The following is a 23,123-nucleotide window of genomic DNA, read 5'->3' on the forward strand; positions in this document are numbered from 1 at the left end:
TGTGTGTGTGTGTGTGTGTGTGTGTGTGTGTGTGTGTGTGTGTGCGTGCGTGTGTGTGTGTGGGTAAAAGGCATGTCTTGTGTTTGTTTACTAGACTGCTTTAGCTTCTTCACTGTGAGCGCTGGGAACAGCTGTGGTGTCAGATGTCATACATCAGTCTATTTAAAGCTCAATACCTCCGCCCTGTGGTGACATAGTGGACCTGCAGTATGAACATGCTGTCTAAATGAGTGATCAGCCCTCGACTTTTTGGTGACTTTAATTAAAAGCTGTGCTGAGGGTAAATTTGATGTATTTTCATTTATACTGCAAACTGTTTATATTGTTTCAGAGTCTTTTTTATTTTCATTCTGCACTCGGCCACAAGGGAATCTAATAAATGTATCCTAAGAGCGTCTAAGTGGGCTTCAACTTGATTTATAACACTCTTTAGAGGTCCGCAAAACATAATAAAATATGAAGCTAACGTTTTATTCTCAAGTGGCCGCTCTGAATTTTATAGTCTGCCAGAAGTATTTTCCGAATGTTGTCGGAGTCAAAGCAGGTCACTGAAGTAAGCATTTGAGAAGAAAAAAAAGCCATGTAAAAATGTTTGAATGTTGGTCTTAAATCAATTGCACTTACTTGCTAGAGGCACACTGGACATTGGTCAGTACAGTGAAGTTATTCCTCACACTACGAAGGCTTGCCAGAACCTAGAAAAGCAGAGGAAGAGGTTATTATTAGGATCCTTTATAACGTAGACAGTATATCCAAAATATTGTTTTCTGAACAGTGTGTTTTTCGGGAATTAGTGTTGATACCAGGCTCATTTTGGTTTACAGACAGTATGATGTGTTTACCTGAGCAAAAGGTGTTACAATCAGGTCATCACCATGTCTGAGAACACACACACAATAGAGAGAAGTAATCAGAAGCATCCTCAAATAAAAGTACACACCAACGATCAGGTTATGCTCTTGCATAAAGCTTATATGCTGAAGTGGTTGTTAAAAGCAAAGAGTTAATTAAGAACAAAAGGGAAAGACTATCATGACCCAGCCAGCCTCATTACTATAATTAACTGAAAGAGTCCAGAGAGGGAGAGGAGTATGGGAGGACGTTCATGGGTCAAACCAGGAGTCTACTGTTCTGACGGGATGTAACTTTGTAAGGCACTCACAGGGTGACCTATATTCGTAAGCTCAGACAGGGCAAAATACTGAATTACTCTTCTGTAGGTTTCAAATCATTGTCATGTTGAGTCCTGTAGTAGACTCCTTAAACCCAACACCATCACTATGTATCAGATCTTCCACAGGTGGGCAGAGCTTTGACTTAAAGGTCCAGTGTGGAGCGTTTTGTGGGATCTATTAGTGGATATAATATTCATAACTATGTTTTCATGCAAGAGTCATTGTGTTTGTGTTACCTTAGAAAGAGCCCTTCATAGTGTTGCACCGCCATGTTTCTACAGTAGCTCATAATGGACAAACCAGACGTGACGTAGTTTAATGGTCAAAAGTACTACTTTGTATCTTAGCTTTATTCAACTAGATTTACATTTAGTTAGGGCGGGTGATAATTCAGTATTGTTGTTAGCGACCTTTGGGTTTTAACTGCATTGTCCCGTAGAAAAAACTTGTCTTGCAGCCAAATGAAACCCAAAACACACAAACAACCTTCAACAACCTCTCAAGCTACACAAAGGCAGCCCTATACCTCACTGGTAATGTTGTTTGGGCTGTATGCAGACTCAAAATGATTTACCTGCAGACACTACTCACAGTGATGAAAAAAAAACAATATCTTTTCCGGGGTTAAAAAAAATTGGAATCTATATTTTTATTCAAAGTTTATATGTTTCTTAAAGGATGCTAGAACTGAACACCACTCAGTGATAAGGTCAGAGCCTTTTGTAGTAAAGATGCAAACACAACAGAGAGTATCAAGTATCCATTGAGGAAACCAAACTGAATTTGAAGTAAGGGAATTATCAATACAGAGGTTTACTCAGCATTGTTAATTGTTTTTCATCAAACTACCATTATAGAATGGACAACAAGGTATTGTATCCTAATTTATTATTTGCTTGGTATATGTATGTATATAATATATACAGTATGTAAATCTAGGTATATAGGAATGTACATCTTCCTAGAAATGTGTATATGCCACCTTCTTCTGTGCATCGTTCTTTGACTCTGGCATGTACATACTTGTGCTTTGTGTGCATGTGTGTGTCTTTTATATTTACAGTTCAGAGGCGATGGAGGAGTTTCGTGACATGGACTTGGGTGACAGATCATAGTCGCTGTCAGAGCGGTAGAGGAAGGACTCTCGGCGCTGGTTATGACCGGGGAAGTTAGTGTGAAGGACCAGACCAGAGCCGGGGGAGGCCTGGGGGTCCAAAGGGCTGCAGCTGGCGGACGGGCCATTCTCCACATCAAAACTGAAAACAGATGAACACATATTTTAAGATGTTTATTCGTCATCGCAGATTATTTTTGTTTCTTAGCAATGTGAAACGTAGAACAATAGGCAGAGAGATTAATTATTTCCAGATAGGAGATGACTGGAGCTGGATTTAAGAATGCAAAGCAGCCTAGTGTAGGGTTTCAGGCTGCATTAGACTCAAATATTACTTTGCTACCAAACACTCCTTTTCCGACCTTTGTCTTTCTGACAAAAACATTTTTTTCATTATCGAGCGCTCTGTGGACCTGGTTAGGTTTAAACCACCAAGCATGAGGAAACGAAAAGAGTAGTTTGTTCATGTATACAGCACCAACATCCCCTTCAGAGATTAGCTGCAGTCACTCACTCTCACACACGATCATGTACAGTGCAAACACACATTTATGGATGGACTTGACATGACCGGGCAAGAAAGGGCAGAGTGACACGCTCGAGTGCACCCTGTTCATTCGCTGATGGACATTAGTTAGAGTGATGCTCCTACATTCACGAGGAGGAGAACGTGGGGGAACGAGGAGAAGGATCTCATTAGGCCATCATCAAAGAAGAGACGAGGAGGAGGACATCACTTGAAGGACATTTTTTATGGCTGTGGTGCGTCTTCCGGTCAAACAAACAACTGTGAGATGTGTTGCATGTGTGACATTTTCCGCAGCAGTTTGAGTTTTTGCAGGTCTCAATGTTTTATCACTTTGTTCTGCCTTGATGGCCACTACTTCCTCTTCTGTATAGTAAACACACACCAGCAGAGAAGGTTGTGGTTACACGACAAATTTAAAGTCCCCCTCCACCCAAAAATGTTTTGCTTATTGCTTATTGTTTGACATTCACTGAGTAGAATGATAAAAAAGAGCAGTTTTCACGTCTGTCTGCCGAAGGGAGGAGGTTTCTCTGTGCTCACTTTAAATCTCAGTTGAAACAATGATTTTTGGGACAAAACTAGTTAGAAAGATGAAACTGTGAAAATGCGAAACTTCCAGCACCTATACACTAAGATTGGACTTTCACAATATTTCCATATTTATAGATTCTGCATTTTGGATTTATTCAAAGCATATATGTTGAAATGTTTGGAGAAGAAGAGAAATATACAATAATTACTGTGAACTCTGAAAGACTTCAAAAACACATCAGTTCGTCTTTACAAGAAGACCTACCAGGCATAGATGAAAAGCTCTCATGAACAGGCTGCTGCTGCACCTCTTATATTACACTGTGATAAAGATGATTGAAACAGGCTTTTATTTTGATGAAAATGTTCTGACTTACTGCTTCATGTACTGTGCATATTACATTTCACCGCATATGGATAGTGTGCCTTAGTACAGGCCCCTGTGGCAACTCGTTATAACTGGTGACTCTCTACATTATGCCGTTTGTAGGGTATATGGGACTGGATGGGTTGGATTTCTAATGTTTATTTTTATCCCAGGAAAAAGGGGAAAGTGAGTGAAGGGTGAAGGGATGTCTTTTACACAAACGATGGGAATCTGGTCCAAACAAAAACAATGACATGTACAACATCAGAGATAAAAGCTCAATCTGTAAAACGAGTCACAGACAGTTCAAACCGCTTTACAGAAGGGTGACATGACAGGAAATAAACGAGACAGACAGGACAATAAATAAGGATAGGGCTCAAAGTGCACAAACCACAAAGTCTAAACTTATTAAACCAGAAGAAAACAAGTCTCAGTAGTTTTAAGACGCTTTTTGAAAACGTGCAAATCTGGATTCTATTACACTTTGTGTGAGGCTGATACAAAGTCGAGCGGCAACAACAGCAAAAACGCTGTCCTTCAAAAAGCCAGAAGTCCCTGTTCTGAAAAGCAGAGGCTCCTCCCAGGAGAGAGAGGGCTAAACAACGCCCGACCTTCAGCCCTTGAAGGTAGAAAATGAACTGATTAGATTGATTAGGGATTATCATTTTCTGAGTTTCTTAAAATATGTTAAGAAGCCAAAAGACAATACGCAAAACTGTGAATTAAAACGTTGGGGGACAAGCACAGGGTTTCTATGGATTACAACACGGCTTTGAAACAACGATTAGGGTCGCTAACTTTGGATGCCGTTAGTAAGCCACGCTGGCAAATTATGAATGAAATGCTGTATTCATTGTAATCGCTTCATCAAACAATGGAAAGGTTGATGTGCACATATTAATGGGATGTTTGACAAAAGGAAATGGAAAATGTAGTTAATTTAGCAATCTCAAAGTTAGAGTAATGTGTCAACCAAGTAACGTGTTTGTTAAAAGCTTTGGCGTTGAGTCCTACAGGGTGGGAAAGCTATAGAATGATGCTAAAACATGACTTGAATTAAGATACAGTGAGGGGTTTCTCTTGTTATAAAGTGTCTGTACTGCAAGGCCGATATTGCGTGACACAGCAGGTCTACATTTTCGTGTGGCATGTTAAAATAAACCATGTTTGTGTTGAATTACGACACGGGGTCCACAGATGGATCAGTAATAGAAAACAGGAGGGAATACAGAAATCTGAGAAAGTTGAATATGCTAAATTTGTGCACAAATACAGCCTCTCAATGACATGAGGAACACAGAAAAGGCTTGGATAGCACTTTATTTCAACTATTGGTGCCCTCGCTGGCTGAGGAAGAGAAACAGCACTCCTCCTGTTTTCTGTGAATTATGACGCGGTGCTACAATTAGTGCAAGCGTTTGCTATGCTGAATTTCCTGTTAAATGTTCTGTTTCATAACATATCATGATGCACTGAAACTAAGAAGAGGAATGAACACGAAGGATGAAAGGTGAATGAACAGTGTCTGTGTGCATGTGTTATATATGCACACGCATGCATGCCCGCACTGTCCACCACGTATTGGATGGTTGACTGCTCTGCCCTCAGGTCAATCCACTGGCTTTGTGTGTTGTGATCACGTGTGGAGAAGACTAATTCTGGAGTCAGCGCAGGCAAGTCTAGTCATCCACAACATGCACATCTAACAACTGTCTGATGTTTTTCTCTTGTGTTCTATAGAAGCTAAAGAGCATCACATTAACTCAGTAGATGGAGGTATTATGCTGTACCAAGACAATTCTAAAGGATAACATTTTCAAGTCAAAACCTTACTTAAGTAAAAGAATAGAAGTAATATCAGCAAAATGGACTTCAAATATCAAAAGTAAAAGTATTTATTAATGCAGGAAACGGCCCCTGTGACTGATATATTATCATTCATTGGTCATTGTTTTTGATGCATTAATGTGGCATAATTGTCTACATTAGACACATCATTCAAAACTAAAACCCTGTGTGTGTTATTTGGTAAACACAGCTACTGAAATACCTACACTCAATTATCAAGCCCCTGCACCCATAACGCACCTGTGAAAACACCTGTAATCAATTAGATCGCTTAGAACTTAGAGGTTGAACACTATTAATATGATTCAGGTTTGCTCTTTGGTGGAAGTAAATTTAAAGTAAACGTTTAACACGGACAGACTTACGACTCCCTTGTGTCTGGGTGACTGATGCCCAAGTCTGTGGTCTACTTTGGTCCCCATGTAGCACTGACTCGAACTCCCATCATTTCCCATGGAAAATACAGCTAAATAAGTTAAACTATTTGATCTTGAAAAGCCATTCTTGATCTTTGGAAATAATCTAAAATGAAAAGGTCAAACTAGCTTTTCTGAACAGCATCTCTTTTTACAAATGTATTTGCTGAATGAAGAGTACTCAGTAGACCTCTGAGCGTTGATTATTTCATTACATAAACAAAACAAATACAGGCTTATAATGACTGTAGAAAAAAAGGAACATTCATCTTATGGCTGTGCTTGAACCCTGGTGTGCTTAACAGGACAAAGGAGGGATGTCCAAGAATTTAGCCTTCAAAATACAACACAAAGACAGACCTTGGGAACAAAGACACTTTTCTATGGGGGTGTCCTGGTGGTTTAGGGGATTAGCGTATTTGTCTGGGAAACCAGTCTCACTCATACTACCACCCCATGCTTTCTCTCTAAAGTTCATGTACAGAACAACATGGACATCAGCACTCGAATCTCACACGTACTCTATATCTTAACGTAGACAAATGCAAAATGAATGTTCTTGCTCAGTCAATTAGAAGCACGGCGTCTGTTCAAAGAGAAACAAGGACTGCTGAGAGATCAAGAGAACCAGAGGCCATATGCTTTATTTCAGTCACGAGCTTCCTCATAAGAAGGGAAATAATCAGTCAAACCAGCATGAGCAAAAGCGTCACCGGGCTCCATGACGCACGTTTGTGTTTATATGTTTTTACAGGATGGCATTTCATCTGTATACCTTCCAAAGAACTACTCGGGACACCGATTCCTTGGGGATGTACATTTTCCAACTAATCATGATCATTATGGTACCGCACAGGCTGAGACAGTTATGGTTTTCACCAACGCAATCAGGAAGCCCTTCCTCTGGTCCTAAAATGATTTGCTAGGATGACACAACATTCCTTTCCCATGATCCAGCTGCATCTGTCCGACTGACGACCAGACTGACTGAGTGATGGACTTGCCCAAAGGTTTATTGACAAACGGACAAGTAGAGAATTTCTCTCATTATTTTAGGTTTATTTTAGTTTATCAACATTAGCTTCTGCAGTAGCTATGGGTTCAGTCCTCCATAAAATTAAAATTCACGAAGACTAAGACAATATTAGAAAGGAAGATGAGTGTACTCACTAATACTCTGCTTACATATGCAATTGATTCTCTAATACTGTTTGGTAACTTGTTCCTTTCTACAGAAGCCCCGTACACAACTGTATATGTTCCTCGCCAGATCTGGATCTTATTTTCAGGGCCAGGTGCAGTTAAAGAAAATCTCCATCTGACCAAGAACTATACTGGATTATAGTCAGAATCATTTTGTGCTTTAAAGACTATACTTACTTGATTCTGCATTGCAGCTGACCAAAAAGTCTGAATATTATTGGACTGTAATTTTACCTCAGCAAGCTTTACAACGCTGAAGATAATTCTTATGAAACTTGACAAAACAAAATAAAAGCAGTTTACCACTGAAAAACAAATCAGATTGTGTCTGAAAAAAACACAATAGATTCAAAGTACTTCCCAATAATGGTCACAACATCACAGATTGCATCGGGTTGGTGATTTGCAGGTCAAGATACATCTACATGTGTATTTAAAACTGAACTTTAAAGAGAAGTCTGTTACATATGCACACATTGACATATATTTATTCAAATGCTTCAATGTAAGCAAGAGGTCATGTTTCAAACAAATAAGGCAAATATTAAACGAGACATGAAGATGTATTTTAGCCTGCAAATCAAAAACTGTGTTTACTGGGATTTCTTTCTTTTACTTGAACGTTGAACTGTCCTCTATCATGAACACCTCTCACTGCTGACCTGCGTAAAATACAAAGCAGGAAACTAAAACTCCACAGTGTGTTAAGAAGAAACAGACACTTCGTTCATAAACGCTCGTAAAGAGGGAGCCACAGAGTGCCACAGACAGGGAGAGAGAGAGTTATACTTTGAATTAATCTCCTCCTTCCTGTGTGTAATGGTGAGGAGAAACCAGTCACCATTTGTCTGTTTCGTTGTGCAAACAGAGGGGCCATGGCAACACCTCCTGTTTGTCCTTAGCAGAGGTTGAACTATTATTTCTTGAACGTGAGTTTGTTCTGTTATTACATCAGCATTGTTACTAATGCTAATGTTGTGGCTTGAAAAAATTACAGATTAAATCTGTTCCACTACATCATTCGTAGGACTTCTGGTCATAATGTATCAGAGACAAACGGGACTGAAGCCGGGGGAAATGGAGAGAGATGTCCGGGAGAAGCAGTGGGTCCAAAAGAGACCTTTCTGAGTAAGCAGCTGGCTCAGTGAAATATGCAAAAGCTTTGAAATGCCCCACATGAAGGACGATGAAGTCATTGAGCGATCCCATCAGAACAAGAAAAAACAGCAGCTGAAATGTTATGCTCAAAAAGATTGCAGCAACATTTCCCTGTATGAATCTGCAGCAGAGGTATCTTAAAATAGGTTAATAACCCCAGCTAGTCTAAACATGCACATGCTGAAGCAGTGCCTTTCTGATACATGAGCTTAAGTCTCTGGAGAAAAGGGTACAACTTCAGCAACCGAGGACATCTCAATGTTAAAGGACATTTATCTCGTCATCATTGTCAAACACTGATCTATTCCCACATCTAATCTGAACACATCAGTGTGTCTACCATTACCCAGCATGGGAATGTTTAACCACACTAATGAAAACTTGAACCGCCAGAATTATAGCCCTAACCTTTGATTTATAAAAACAAGCATTGCATTAAGTTAAAACCATGCTGAGAATCAAATATGTCCTCTGGCCTTTTCTAATCTGCGACCAAAAAAAAAAGGATGAAAACTCAGGAATCCAAGTAGACACAGCATTTATTAATAGAAATTAGGCCACTAACCTATTTAGGCGTCGAGTCATTATACATGCACATTTAGGTACAACGTCATCTAGCAGATGCTCTCATTTAGGAATTATTTACAGTCTAAATACAAAGCCGCACGTCACACGGTTTCAGGAAACACAAAGCAGATCTGGCCAAAAGATGAGATGTAAAAGTTAATGATGATGATGGAACAGGGGCTGATGCACACTTGAAAGCGAGGAACTGAAATAAACTTATACCTGGGAGGAAGACAAAGATAGCATGAGTGAAAAGTATGGAAAACATTCCTGTGCTGGCAAGTTACAGTGTGGCATGTCTTTTCCATTACATCCCCTGGTCTGCACAGAGTCAAGCTACCCCGGTCACAGTCCCGAACTTCTCTCTGTTGCTCTCATTGAGTGCTGGAACTACAACTCCATTAAACTTTCTATTTAGTAAAGCTAATTATTTTAGGAAGATGGACTTCATTGAGTCAACATCTTCTTGATCCTTGTGATCCTCCCAGCAATCCGTACCATCTTGTTATCATTTTCATCATTCTCATCGTTGCAATAATCACCATTATCAACATCAAACCCATGACACAGCCACGGCGGCTAATTTCAACTTTAGCCAGTCATGTAGAAATCAAAAGCCCCCGACCGAGTCCTCGCTACATTTTTCTGGAAGTAAAGTGCACTGCAAATAAAATACTGCCAAACCACAAACTCTACAACACAGTGCTGAACCCCGCCCATGGGCGAGCAAGCACAAAACACTGTTATTCAAAGTCCTGCGCTGGAAAGGAAAACAAATGGGTCACCAAAGTGAAAAGAAATTTTGGTTTAAAACACTGACGTCGATTTAACATGTAATGAAATATAAGATGAAGGATGAAGAGGATGAAGAGGTCAGGGACAGTTTTGTTTAATTGAAAATGCTTGCAGTTTGAAACAGATATAGATGATGAGGAAGTTTAGGGTTATTTTTGTCAACAACTGTGACTCAATAAACTCTATTTAAGCCACATGTTTAGTGTGTTTTTGTTTTGACCAAAAACAAAACACACAAGCTAGTTGCAGGGAACACTGCTCCTCTCCATTGCCCTAAAGGGCTCCCTATTGTAAAAACACTCAGATAGCAGCATGAATAGCTGTGAGTGCTTCTAATTTGTTTATTTGCACTCAAACAATGTTTCCACAAATCAATAGTTTGGGTTTTAATCGTGAAAAACTACACTACAGAACCGATTTTGGTCCGAGATGATGTGAGGTAACTTTGCTCTGACAAGTAGTGAAGGGTGACAATGACTAAATGGACCCATCACCCAAGAAAACCTTCTGTGAAGATTAAAGGGGCTCTGATCTTTGTTATTATGACAAAGGAATCCCGGTCACTGGCAAAATATTTGGTTAAGCTCATCTCCTGTCCTAGCTGTGGAGTGAGAAACACTCCCTGACACACACATATATTAGCTAATTCATGCACACCAATGTACCATGAAAGGGCAGCTGCATTTGTGTAAATATGTCATAAGCTTTGTACAAACAAAAGCACATAGAGGAGCATTAATGGAGTAATTACCCCCTGGTGCTCACGTGGGCCTTGAGTACCTGTCTAATGATTGGAACATGCAGCACAGTACAGTACACCATCTGTGAACTTATGCTTTCTTCAGTGCAGTCCAGTACTTTCCACAGGAAACCCTTAGTCACAGAGGTGAATCCACCCGACCAGAGGTGGATGTCTACAGAGCTCAACGTCTGCACACGTCCATGATACAAATCCAACGAAATGTGTCACTAGGGCTATTTTGTTTTCAAAGATTAAAGAAACATTCAGCATTAATTTTGTGCATGTTGAGAAAAGTATTAGCTATACTGCAGTACAGATCACATGACACCAACTTCTCAAAATGTCTCAGTAAACTTTATGTTGTTGGAATATTTCAATAAACTGTTAAAGTGTCTGGTTGTTTTCCTGCTGTAATCCATTGTGATGACGTCCCCTAAACATGCCAGCAGTTCCAGCCAGCAGCCTGACGTGTCTCCAGCTGAGCCAGAATACCCACAGTCCTCTTGGGGGGAGACCCAACCTAGTTTTTCACACTCGGTTATTTCTTTCTTGACTCAAACATTAAAAGAGTCTGCACTCTTATTCTGCTGCTTATTTTCAAGGTTTTTTGCAGTTTTATCAAAAAAACAATTTTAACCCTAAATTGGGGGACATAAACAAATTATTTATTCTTTTCACTTAACAGTTGTACTTTATTACAATCCACCTTGGAAGGGAATACGCTGTATCGTAGCTGTTTATAGATGTACTGGGTGTTCTATTACAACTGATCATATATGGAAATAAATTGTCAGACTAAGCAGGTGAGATGAGACAGATAATGCACCAATGTGCTTGTATCTCACGTGAGTAGTAAAATAAACAGCTGGAGGTTGATTCTCATCCTCGAGCCTGTATGTCCTTCATGAGGGAAGGAGTTACTTCTTACTATTATAATACACCTTTAGCAGCAACAGAAGCCAGACGGTGGCTAGTGTTACCATGTTTTTGAATCTCACATTACCACAGTCTCACAAGCATGTGGGAGGACTGCAGTGGCTTTCAGGTAACTTGAAAATGCGAAATGCTCTCACAAGAGCCATGTTTAGTTTGTCGGTTCTTGGTTACTAAACATGGCGATGCAACACGGCGGACTCCATGACGAGGCCCCGCTCTTTTGAAGATATGAAGGGCTCATTCTAAGCTAACTGAAACATAAGGATTCTTAGTTTCAGGTGATTATACATTAATAAAAACATAATAATAAATATTATATTAAAATCTTGCTTATAGATCCCTCGAAATCCCCACTGGCCCTTTAAATCATGGCACAAACTTCAGTATTATTTATGCATGAAAAATAAACACATTTTTGACAACGATGAATTTTTGCTCGGCGTTCAAAGAAAATAAGTGATGGCCCTGTATGATGAGACATTCAATGCATATTTTATGAAGCAATATTGTTTCAGACACGACATCATTATAGTCTACTAAAACTGTCCTTCTTTCCCAACTCATTCCCTTCTTTGATGTCTATCCTCCAGTGATGGTTGGCTGCATGCTGCTTTAAGGACAATAACACCAAACAAATTTTTAAAGGAGCACGGTGGTGCAGAGTTACGACAGTTTCCTATTTATCCACCACATGGGCTTGAGTCATGCAGTACGTTTTAGTTGGCAATGCTTCGTTATGTCTGGGGAAGTTATTAAAAATATGTATATATTTTTGTACTTGAAGACACTTTAAATGATATGAAACATTTAAGTCATCTGTTCCCAACCTTTTGGGCTTGTGATTCTTTATAGACAAGCACTCGTTACAACGTTGGATTTCAAATGAAGAGTGATGTTCACTTCTGAGATTGTTTCAATTGTTCAAATGTAAAACTTTCCAGTGCTTCACTAGAAAGAAAGAAAACACATTATTATTTTAGCTATGTGCTGTCTCTGGTAGGCATTCACAGTAATTATGATGTAGAAAGAGATAGGCTCTAGTGTTCAAAACATAAACTGATGTGGTCTAACAATAAATCCTGCTAGTCAACAAAGCCATAATCTGCCCCTTCAATGCTATGATGTGTGTGGGATTTTTTTTGAAGATATATCCTTTGGTTCCTCTGGTTGTGTCTCACAGACCAGACTGTTCACACTGTGGCTAAAAATAAAGTAATGATAATAAACAAATTCATCTGAACATTTCCAGACTCTTTTGCATGGCTAAATGCTCGACTCTTGGAACGGCAATAACACAGCATGCAGCCTATTCAAAACATCGCTCTGCTGAAACTGTTGCCCTGCGAACAAAACCATCAAGTCTACTTGGATTTTGTCACCCAAACATGTGATACCCAAACATGTGCATACAACCACATCCTATCTGAGGATTACTATAATGATGAGGAACACATGAGAGGATTGCTTGATGTATGGGAAATAGGAAGTAAGACAACACATATACTGAAAGGGAAGGAGTTCAGGGACTCTACAAAACTGTAAGACTTAAACAACTTAGTGAAGAGGTTTTTTTTTTTTTTTTAAATAAGACAACTTTACATGAAAGAAACAATTCAGCTATTGGAGGTGAGTAAGAAGCTGAAAATGACAACCTCAAAACCGAAACAAGATAAAACACTGAAAGAACAGATTCAAGTGTGAGAGAGCATAAAGTGTGTGTGTGTGTGTGTGTGGTTGAGTGGGTCATCTGTGAGTCCTGACCTGTGAGCATGGTTGGCGGCGTGGAGTTTCCTGATGACTTCCTCACTGAAGTCAAAATGAACCCTTGCTCTGGCACAGGGTGAACGCCGGTACATCTCCCTGACACACACGCGCACTCATGCACACACTACGCGGCGCATACCATCACATACGCAACCACAAACACAGCAACTAAATCGACTAACACCCAGAGTGTTGGCAACACATTTTCACACACAGACCCAGAATTCAGTATTAACGTCACACACTACCATACACACATGTGTCAAGTCAGTAGCATTACTGATAACTGCATGCATACACACCTCTCATACACAAAACTCACAGACTTTATCACACAACTTCAAATGAAAACCATCAAATTAATCTATCGGTTACTACAAAACAAGCATCATCACACACGTTCAGCTCTACATAAATAGCAATCCACCACAAAGTACATGACTGTTACATTTAAAGCCTCTGTTTAAAAAGTTACTCAGCAGGTTATTCATCAGTCTTGCCCTCCTCGGCACAAATGAAAGCAACAAACAGGCATCCAAACACCTTCTCCACACATTTGATCTCAAGTCACACACAGCAGCAACATAAGCAGTGGTCCATACGTCACATCACGGAGCTGTTCACACTCTCCACTCTCTCTGCGCTCTCTTTGCAGACTCTTCTCTTTGTCACAGGCTATACTTCCTCCCCGTGGTGTGTGCGTGTGTGTGTGTGTGTGTGTGTGATTGTGTGTAGTATGTGTGTGTATGGAGATCTGTTCCCTTCAGCACGGCCCAGCAGAGCAAGGAGGAACACCCAAGTCCTGGACTGGAGTGGCTGGAGTGGAGTCATAATTCATCCATCACTCACAGCCTTGACAGCTATAATTAGCACGGTGTATGGAAAATGTTCAGAAGCACACCAGCTACACACACACACACACACACACACACACACACACACACACACACACACACACACGTTACTCAAAATATAAACCAACTATACTGTATATGTACCCCTTCTGTATTGTATAAACTATGATGATTCAAGAGAGTATATTTTTCATGAAATGGCTCAACAAGATGAAGCAAGATTTACATTGATATCATAGTATTACATAATAATCGTTTTCCCCAGTAATTCATGATTTATGTTGCAGACAATGAAGGTCCGGTGACTGATTGTTAAGACTGTTTTTTGACTTTTTTATTTTGCAATTATCAAATGTATACACAGCTTATATAAATAAGCTGTGTATACATTATACATATATAAATGTCAGAGTTGTATGCAAGACACAATAATAAAAACGACAACACTTAACTGTAAGTTGCCTTATTTAGCCCACAGTTAACATGACAAACATGACTATAAAAATTAGTATTTTCCCCCAACAACAGCAAGATCCGCAGATGAATGATCCTCGAGGTCCTCATTTTCTGTCGTTGGACCGGGAACGACTCCTTGACTACTGTTTCAAGAAACTCAGTGCGACATGTTAAAAAGCAAACTTTGACTTCAAAATGAGTTTTATCCTGAATCTCTGTCATAACTGCACTTGGAGTATTATCACAGTAGTCATGAAAACCAGACTGACTGACAACTGCTGGAGCTCTTAGTTTGCATCCTTGTCATTTACTTGGAAATGATTCAGAAAGATGACATATAACCCATGCACTTAACCAAACATTTAATGGGAGGAGTCGAGTCACAGAGGCCAAAACCGAATAACTATTACGTTCCCACACTGCAGCTCGTCCCGCTGCTCCACAATACACACAGAGATTAGAAATGGTAGAGGCGGAAGATGTGGTATGCCACAGGGCTATGTGTATCCTACACAACAATGGCAATGGCGTTCCTCCTTAATGTGCTCCAAAGGGTTAACCAATGAAGAAGAAGATATAGAAAGAGCTCCTCTGCAGGCATCATCTGGTACACCAGTGGGAGCTGGTACAGATTGTTATAACACTGACTTGCAATTGATCATGGCTGTGAATGTATGTTCTTGGGTGCTGCTGAGAATCATGTTGTTCTGTTTCTGTTTTGTTTTTTGCAAACAGCAAATGTGTATCATTGTAACACAATATACAGCCATGGATAATTTGTCGTTTAAAGATAAACATCCAATATAAACCTAAAATGTTATTTGGAGACACAACTCTAGATTTAATTCTGTGGTTTTACAATTGGTGCCGCTGTAATTCATTTCTTTATTCCAACACACAGTGGCATTATAATAAACACCACATTGGTGACATGACCACATGTATCACCTATACTACCACATGTATCACCTATTCTAATTATAGTGCTTAATGAAGTATGTTATTGTCAAATCCGTTGATGAAACCAAAACACATGCCACCCAGTGAAACTATTCACTCTTGGGCAGGGCACCTTTACTTCCTGTAGTCTAACAGCATTAAAGAGATCATTCTGTATTCTGGCCTGTTCAGTCCTCTTATGCTCCAAAACAACTACCGCTGTTGATGGATAAAACCATAGACTGTATAAACTCCTTCTAAGTCAAATGAGGCAGGACCCATCTATGAACATCAGAGGGCATCATTTCACTCCACAGAAAAAGAAAACTAGTTTTTCAGGCCTGCTTCCACAAGATGGCAGTGTGTAACTGCGTCATATAACCTCCAGTTAAAGCACGATACTCACATTGACAGGATGTGGGTGCTGTAGAGCAAGCCGAGGAGCAACTTGAGGTTCAGTGTCACGCTCAAGGACCCTTCGACATACGGACAGGAGGAGCCGGGGATCAAATGACCCGCTATATCTTCTGAGCCACAGCCACCCCAAATATGTAAACATAGTTCCTTTAAATGTTGTTTCACATTGGATGAAAATATGATAGTTGTAAGGCAGCCACAAAGTTAATGTGACAACATCCTATTAGTGAATTAGGGTGACAGCTAGGTGTGCTCTGGATACTCAACAAGATGCTAAGGAATCAATATGTGTAAACCCTTAACTACAAGTCTTCACTTCGACTAATTTCGATGCAATTACCTCCTTTTATGTAACTGGAACCCTGTTTTTGATTCATGTCGGCATCATTTATCTTATTGTAACACATTATTTTTGGGAGATCATGGATGCCTAGAACTTGTAAATGTGCAACACCAATGCAGCTTTAACAGGGTGAAGAGATAACCATAATTAAACATCGATCAGATATCCATTTGACGGCTTAAGAGCAGCCTGTCACATTATCGCTGGCAGAAGGCTGCTCTGGCTCGTCCTTGTGATTTCAATCGATATCACACTGCAGATGAGACGACCGAAAAAAAGACAAACTTTAGCACAATGTCTTTTGTCTCGGTCTACCAGAAAGAAAGACTGCAAATGGAATCTCAGATATATTTGACAGAACCTGACAGGCACAACATCACCTTTGACATGAAAGCTGTCTCTGTCATACAAACACACACACACAATCACATTAAATCAAGATCAAACAGCAGGCATGATCCCTGAAAGCTATCTAAATATATCTTCTAAAAATTGAATAAGGGAGTAAGAGGGTCAGGACTGACAGAAAGACAAGTTCACAAGACAGAGTCTGACAATGTGAAAGATAAGACGCGGTTTTAAGGGCTGGGGAACAAAAGGATTCATATAAGAATCTAAATTTTCATCCTCTCTGATTCTGAATCAGATTTAGAAAGAAGTAAGCCACTTCAAAAAAAAGACAAGAAAGAACTGTGAATTGCAAGTGCAGTGCAGTAAAGCTTCTAGCTATGATGACATGTAGAAATATGATTCTAACCAGCCTGATCTTCGGTGTGACTATACATATTGTCTTGTGATCTGTTGCATCTGTATCACTGCAGATACTGACCTCATGATGCAACAGGAGTATCGGACAGAGGTCACGATCCCCAATAAATACCGCTTCTTCATCAATGTTGATATTAAATGTACTGTTTCCACTATCACTTAGATTGATTTAGTCATTGTGGGCTGCAAGCTAAATATTAAGAATCGAAACAGGGAGAGAAAAAGTCAGTTCGGTACATCTTCACAACTCATGTTTGACCTCAGTGACTCTCAGAAAACATGCAGCACCACGGTACAGCACTGGTTAACTTGGTACATCTATATATTCTGATGCCGAATCGTTCTACTATCCCTAAACAGTCACATACTTGCAGGTTAATGGAGCACAAATATACATTTTTTCCTTTTCGATTTTGCAGGGACAATAAAACAGCAATTGACACACAGATTAGCACGGCTTTCTTCCTGCTTCAGGTCAAGTGTGGCAGGGCATCCCTCAATTAAAACATGTATTTATGTAACCTTCCACTTAGCAAGGAGAGTCCTCCACAGATGCGAGTGTGATTTCATGTGGAGTGACACTTTGAAGTCTAGTGGAACAGAGCAAAGGACCCTGTTTCGGAAGACTCTTCGGTCTTCATGTCACTTTCATAGTGTTGGTGATGGTGATAAATCATCCCAGTGATAAAATGACCCTGATATCTAGTGCAGGTGTATTTTTGTTATTGCAAAGGTTAGCCCCCCAACTGCTCCTTAGATTACACCGGGCAGTCTGGTTTTGTCGATTTATGTTCACTTTAACATCATCCAGGTGAGGTGATTATTGAGTTGCCACGGAAACGGTGAGCACAACAAACACACAAAGGTCTCTGAGGTCTGACTATAGCACGAGGATCACAGCCGACACTTCAGTCATCCAATCTTTGCACTTGACATATTACTCGTAGCTTCCAGTGGCCTCCATTCAAACTGACAGAAGAGACAAGAAAGGGAAGAGATGAGGTTAAAAAGGAGATAATAAGCCCTTATCTACCAGCTGCCACATTCGATTTTCAGATTTCAGAGGGAGAATTTGAGATCAACGGGTGTCTGTCCTGCTGGTCTCACCGCAACCTAGCTGTCCCGATCTCCCCACCCTCTCGCTCTGTATAAATCTAATTCCCCTCTCTGAGAAAGAGGGCACTGCAGTCAGCCACTCTGTGATTAACCTAATCCCCTGATCGCGAGCAGAGCTCTTCTCAGTGCCAACACCACACCATGTTTGGCGTCAGCAGCACTCACACTGTGATAACCAGGGGCACACTCTGAAGCACAACACCGATGCTTGTGATAATGCCATTTGAATTGAAATTGAATAAAAGTCTGAGCTGAAGGAGTTTCAGGTGAACCTGCATGATTTCGTCTGGTTTTGCGTGGAATCCAACCCAGTGGCACCAATGACAGGATTAAGAATAACTACTGTGCCAATCTTCTCGCTGATGGTCTCATCTACTTATGTAGGTCATATAGAGGCAGCAGTATTCAATTTGAGACTGTTTCATAACCAGTCAAAGTAACAGTCATTTAAAGCAAAAATACCACAATGTGAAAAATATCTATTACAAGTTAAAGATACAGATTTTTACAAAATGCTTAAAGTAATAAATTGCTTAAAGTAACATAATTACACTTACAGTGAGTAATATGTAATGACAAATTAATTATGTTATTTAAGTAACTTGCCAAACACTGGTGGTGAAATAGTTTTTTAAATCTGGATATGGATATACGTTTTTACGTTATGTTTATGCTTGTTAGCAATACCTAGATTTGATAATCCACCACCTCAAGTGACATTTTTGTTGGCACATGTGACATCTGGTCCTGCTCTGTCAAAGTGTACACAACATTCACTCACACAAAGGAGTTTACTCGCTTCCTCAATGGCCAACTCCATTATTCAGAGCAACTACATATGTACTATAAAGGAAACCCTGCGCATACGTTACTGCTGCATTATAAAGACACACAACCCACATTATATCATCTGCCATCTGGGAGTGTGTGTGTGTGTCCATGGTGCCATTTGCTTTTACAATATCATTTTTCCAGGAGGTCCGGTTGATGACGTGCATGCATGTATGTGTTGGGGTGAGGATATTTAACACTACGAACATGGTGGATGGTGTTAAGTGTTAGAGGTCTTGATCCTGACAAAGGAACAGGAGTTCAGGTAACAAGGCCGACACGTGCCAAGTTTTCTCTCTCCGGCTCTTTCCTTCCTACTTCAGAACGCAGCACTTATTTTTACTGGTCCATCTCCGACTTACAGGCTACAGGATCCGTAGGAGTGTAATCCATAAAGTGGTTCAAAACAATGATTCATTTCAGGTTCATAGATCAAGTAGATTGAATGGGGGAATGTTCACCAGATCACTGAACTACCAGCTCTGCACACACTTCACCTGTTCAGAACATGCATGGGAGGTTCTTTTTTAAAACCAGCACATACAGTAAACTAAGCTTGTGTTGTAGTCAGAATAGATTTTTGAACAAAAGTACATATTATACTATATCAATGCAGTTTTCGAAAACGTGATTAGCTGCTGCTTCTAGCAACTTTGTACTTTAATAGGCATATTACTAATGCTGCTTTGGACTAGGTTTCTGTAAATTTACAGAAATGCAGACAATAAGAGTGGGTGTCACTGAAATCTTCTGAGAGGAAATGTATTTTCCTGTCGATGAAACCCTAATTTCACTTAGACAACCTGAGAAGTATTTACTCTAGAGTTTAGAGTTTAGGCCAGTTCAGAATCAGAATATCCGGACAAACCGAGTACACTTAGGGTTTGTTATTTAAATCCTCATTTGGCACTTTAAACCCATGTGTGGGGAGAAATTAATGTGATTAAAGTACATATGTATGTAAGTTAGCTGACATTGGTGGAAATGTCTGTGTAGCTGGTAATAAAAGAGACAGAGAGAAAGGAAAAGGGGCAATTTTCACACCACGGCTCTTCTCTTATGCACTGCGGTGATTTTCTTGCAGTTGAAATCGTTATCAGCAATTTGCAGCAGCGATCTGCACACCTCTGAGTGTCCACTACAAAGTGGCCCAGTCTAACACAAACGACACACTGCTTCCTCACATAGCAAATATGTTCACATGCAAAAGTACACACACACACACACACACACACAAAAGTATGGCTGAATGAACAAATTACAGTTATTTATCACTAATTACAACAGCTATTATGTATAAGTAAACATGATCATCGGCAGGATTTAAGTTTCTATCAACAAAATGAGGAAATGTTAATTAATGTATTTGGCATGTCGCAAAAATGTTGATGCTGATCAGTTCAATAAAATGTTCATTGACATAGCACTTGGTTACAGTTAAGGAAAGATCATCTAGGTGTAGGTTTAGTAATTAGTAACATTTAACCAAAACTTTTCTAAAACTTATCCAAATTGTTTTTGTTGCCTCAACCACAGACTTCAGGAACCCCGGTCTCTTGTGTCAAAGTGCTTTGTGTGGCGACCACCTGACCACCTCCCTGCGACAGACCTGCTCTATATGAAAGTGTCCGAAAATAACGTCCGTTAGGACTTGACGCTATATAAATAAATACAATTTAATTTGATTGAACTGACTCCAGTGCAGTTCATAAGTACATCCCTTCATTCAAAGAAAACGTTGCTTCTGACATAATCCAGGCAAAGGATTACGTTTGTCACCACAACTCGACAGGCAAAACAATTTAGTGACATATAAACTTTATTTCTCAGAAACTTAAATTGCCTTAACATTCGACTAACACATTCACACTCACCCACACTGTGAGGGCAACGGCAACAAAGCTGCATGCCCACTTTTTTACTTCACATTTTCACATACCAAACCCAGGAGTGACGACGGTAGCAAAAGGGGCTGATGGGGAAATCCAGACTGGATGTCATCATCTTGGTTACTCTTGTGATCAAAAATAAAATTTGTTTTTTGTTTGTTTATTGTTCTCTGCAAGTCTCAACTCAATAACTTACTTTATTTGATTCACAGATTATGAAAGTGTAAGACGGTATTATTGAACCAATCTTCTCAAGAAGTAGCCGTCACACAGACGCTGCATCCTGGAGTCCTGCTCTGGATCATCTCAGAACAGTTTCAGGAATTCATCGGGATAACATCAGCACTGGGCACTTGAAAACTTGCTCTTGGCTTGCAAAAAAAAAAAACAACTCCATGTTTATTCCAGTCGCCTTCCAGGTACTGCAGGTCAGCAGTTTCAGCAAATTGGATGAGACAGAAAGAGTTCCAGTCAATTAAAAAAATCCTCATTCAGCCAAAACCTTTCTAAATCCTTGCAATTAAAAAGGCCAGCATTTAAAAACCAAGTCCAGACAAAATACTTCAATCAGACAAAAACGGACAGAAAAATGATGATGTTCTTCCTTCATAAAAAGACGTATAATCCTCCAATCCAGTGTTGATCACAGCATCTGTTCCATGTCAGTTTTCCTCCGAGCGTCCAGAGCCACGCTTCACGTCTCCGCCTGTCCCTCTCCTGCTGAAATTGATGCTGTTCCACTTTCTAGTCTCTGCCTCAGTTCAGGTCTGCTGGCCCACGTACAGGTCACATTTCATGGATGTGATCTTTGGTCCCCCAGCCCCGAGAAACCAAGGAATATCTTTGCATGGGCCAAAACAACAATCTGGCTTTCTTGGACACGTCTGTCACTTTCAATTATTCCAGTTGAACTTTTTTTGATTTAATATAATAAAGAAAGAATTTTTGAATTCCTCAGAACCTCCGCCTGTACTGTGCGTCCTACTTCATCCTTGACGCCAACCACAAGTCAAAGCAAGATTAACAACAACAATTTTAATCTAATCTGGAACAACAAAGATGGAAGAGTTGATAAAATAGTTAAGCCTTAATGTTGTGACAAGCTGCTGTAAGACATTTCTTATATTTTTCTGTGAAAGAGCAAGCATGCATCATCAATTTTGAATAGTGGCAACTGTAAAAGCCTTCCTTCACCTACTGTACACAACGCTTTATCAGCTCTAGAGCAATTCAATTAAACATAAATTGCTTTCTTTTCATTAAAATAACAGCCCAGCAGTAAAGCAATCACCCTCTTTGGCAACAACATGCAAAAAGAATCGTATTCTTGTTGGTTTCCCTTCTTGTGTTACCCGAGTACTTCCTTCATAGCACTCTCTGTGTCACAACAGATATTTCTGTCTCACTGTACGTGCCGATTATACCTACATAGGGTCTGATTACAGAGAGTGGCGGCACACGGTACAAGCTGATAAGGACTGCAGCAACAACTCCAGCTCGCATCGAGACACACAATCCACCGCTTTTGAAAGCAACACACATCGAGAGCTGCACGTTTCAAAAAGCCAACACTGCTGGATGATGTGACAGCTTGACACTTGAGACTGAATGTAGCATTCAGCGAACTGCAGATGAATACAAAATCTGTTTTTACACTGGTACCCACTTTACTAGTCCATACAAAGTGCCTCTATAAAACAGCATGTGAAACTGCCCAGCAACAAGTGGGTTCGAAGGCACTTGACTCGTGGCTCTGTGTGGTCGGCCATTGTTTGCTTTGAAAGCTGGTACTTTTCCCTGCATGTTTGGTGAGCTCAGGAAATGATTCTTTGAAAGAATGTATATAGAGTTAGCAGGAAAAGCTTTTTGTTTGATGAACTGACTGACGGATCAAGTACGATTTATATTAGACAATATTTTTGATAATCAGTAATACAAAGGTGTTTTTTTCTGATTGATCTCCCTTCCTCTGCATCAGATATCAGTAATCATTTAATGTCCAACTGTTAGCCAAGCTTTCTTTTGCGAACGGGCAGTGTTTTGATTCTTAAACCCTCACCGTCTAAATAAATGAGAATGGCATTCAGTCCATTATTTGAATTGAAGTACATCTTGCTAACAACCTATGGCTAAAGTAAGCATCACAAAGCTCCAACAAACTTAACAAATTGGACTGGGAGTAACATGAAAGCTGAGAAAAGCCTGATGTCCAGGGTATCCTGGTAGTTCACCTGGTAAAGCGTAAACCCTACCACAGCAGCCCAGGTTCACAGCCTTGTGCTGCATCTCGTCCCTCCTCCTTTCTTCTCAACTGTCAGCTATAAGACAAGAAAAGCCCAAAAAATAATATTTAAAAAAAATA

At 40.0% G+C, this 23,123-nt stretch overlaps 1 protein-coding gene across 4 annotated transcripts in view; it reads right to left on the bottom strand.

Moving 5' to 3' along the window:
* The window catches only part of pde4ba (phosphodiesterase 4B, cAMP-specific a), a 145,557-nt gene that overhangs the window by 53,783 nt on the left and 68,651 nt on the right, over positions 1–23,123 (bottom strand). For 2 of the 4 annotated variants that reach the window (XM_031859534.1, XM_031859535.1), the window contains 3 exons: positions 2,237–2,431; positions 843–879; positions 625–695 (listed from right to left, as the gene is read on the bottom strand). In XM_031859534.1, the coding sequence (XP_031715394.1) occupies positions 625–695; positions 843–879; positions 2,237–2,431 (303 nt within the window). Of the gene's footprint in view, positions 1–624; positions 696–842; positions 880–2,236; positions 2,432–13,145; positions 13,837–23,123 lie in introns of those variants that run through there. The other 2 variants (XM_031859537.1, XM_031859538.1) reach the window with 2 other exon arrangements.

Source organism: Anarrhichthys ocellatus, unplaced genomic scaffold (genome assembly GCF_004355925.1).
Source record: "Anarrhichthys ocellatus isolate YVR2014 unplaced genomic scaffold, GSC_Weel_1.0 scaffold22, whole genome shotgun sequence".
Taxonomy (NCBI): Eukaryota; Metazoa; Chordata; class Actinopteri; order Perciformes; family Anarhichadidae; genus Anarrhichthys; species Anarrhichthys ocellatus.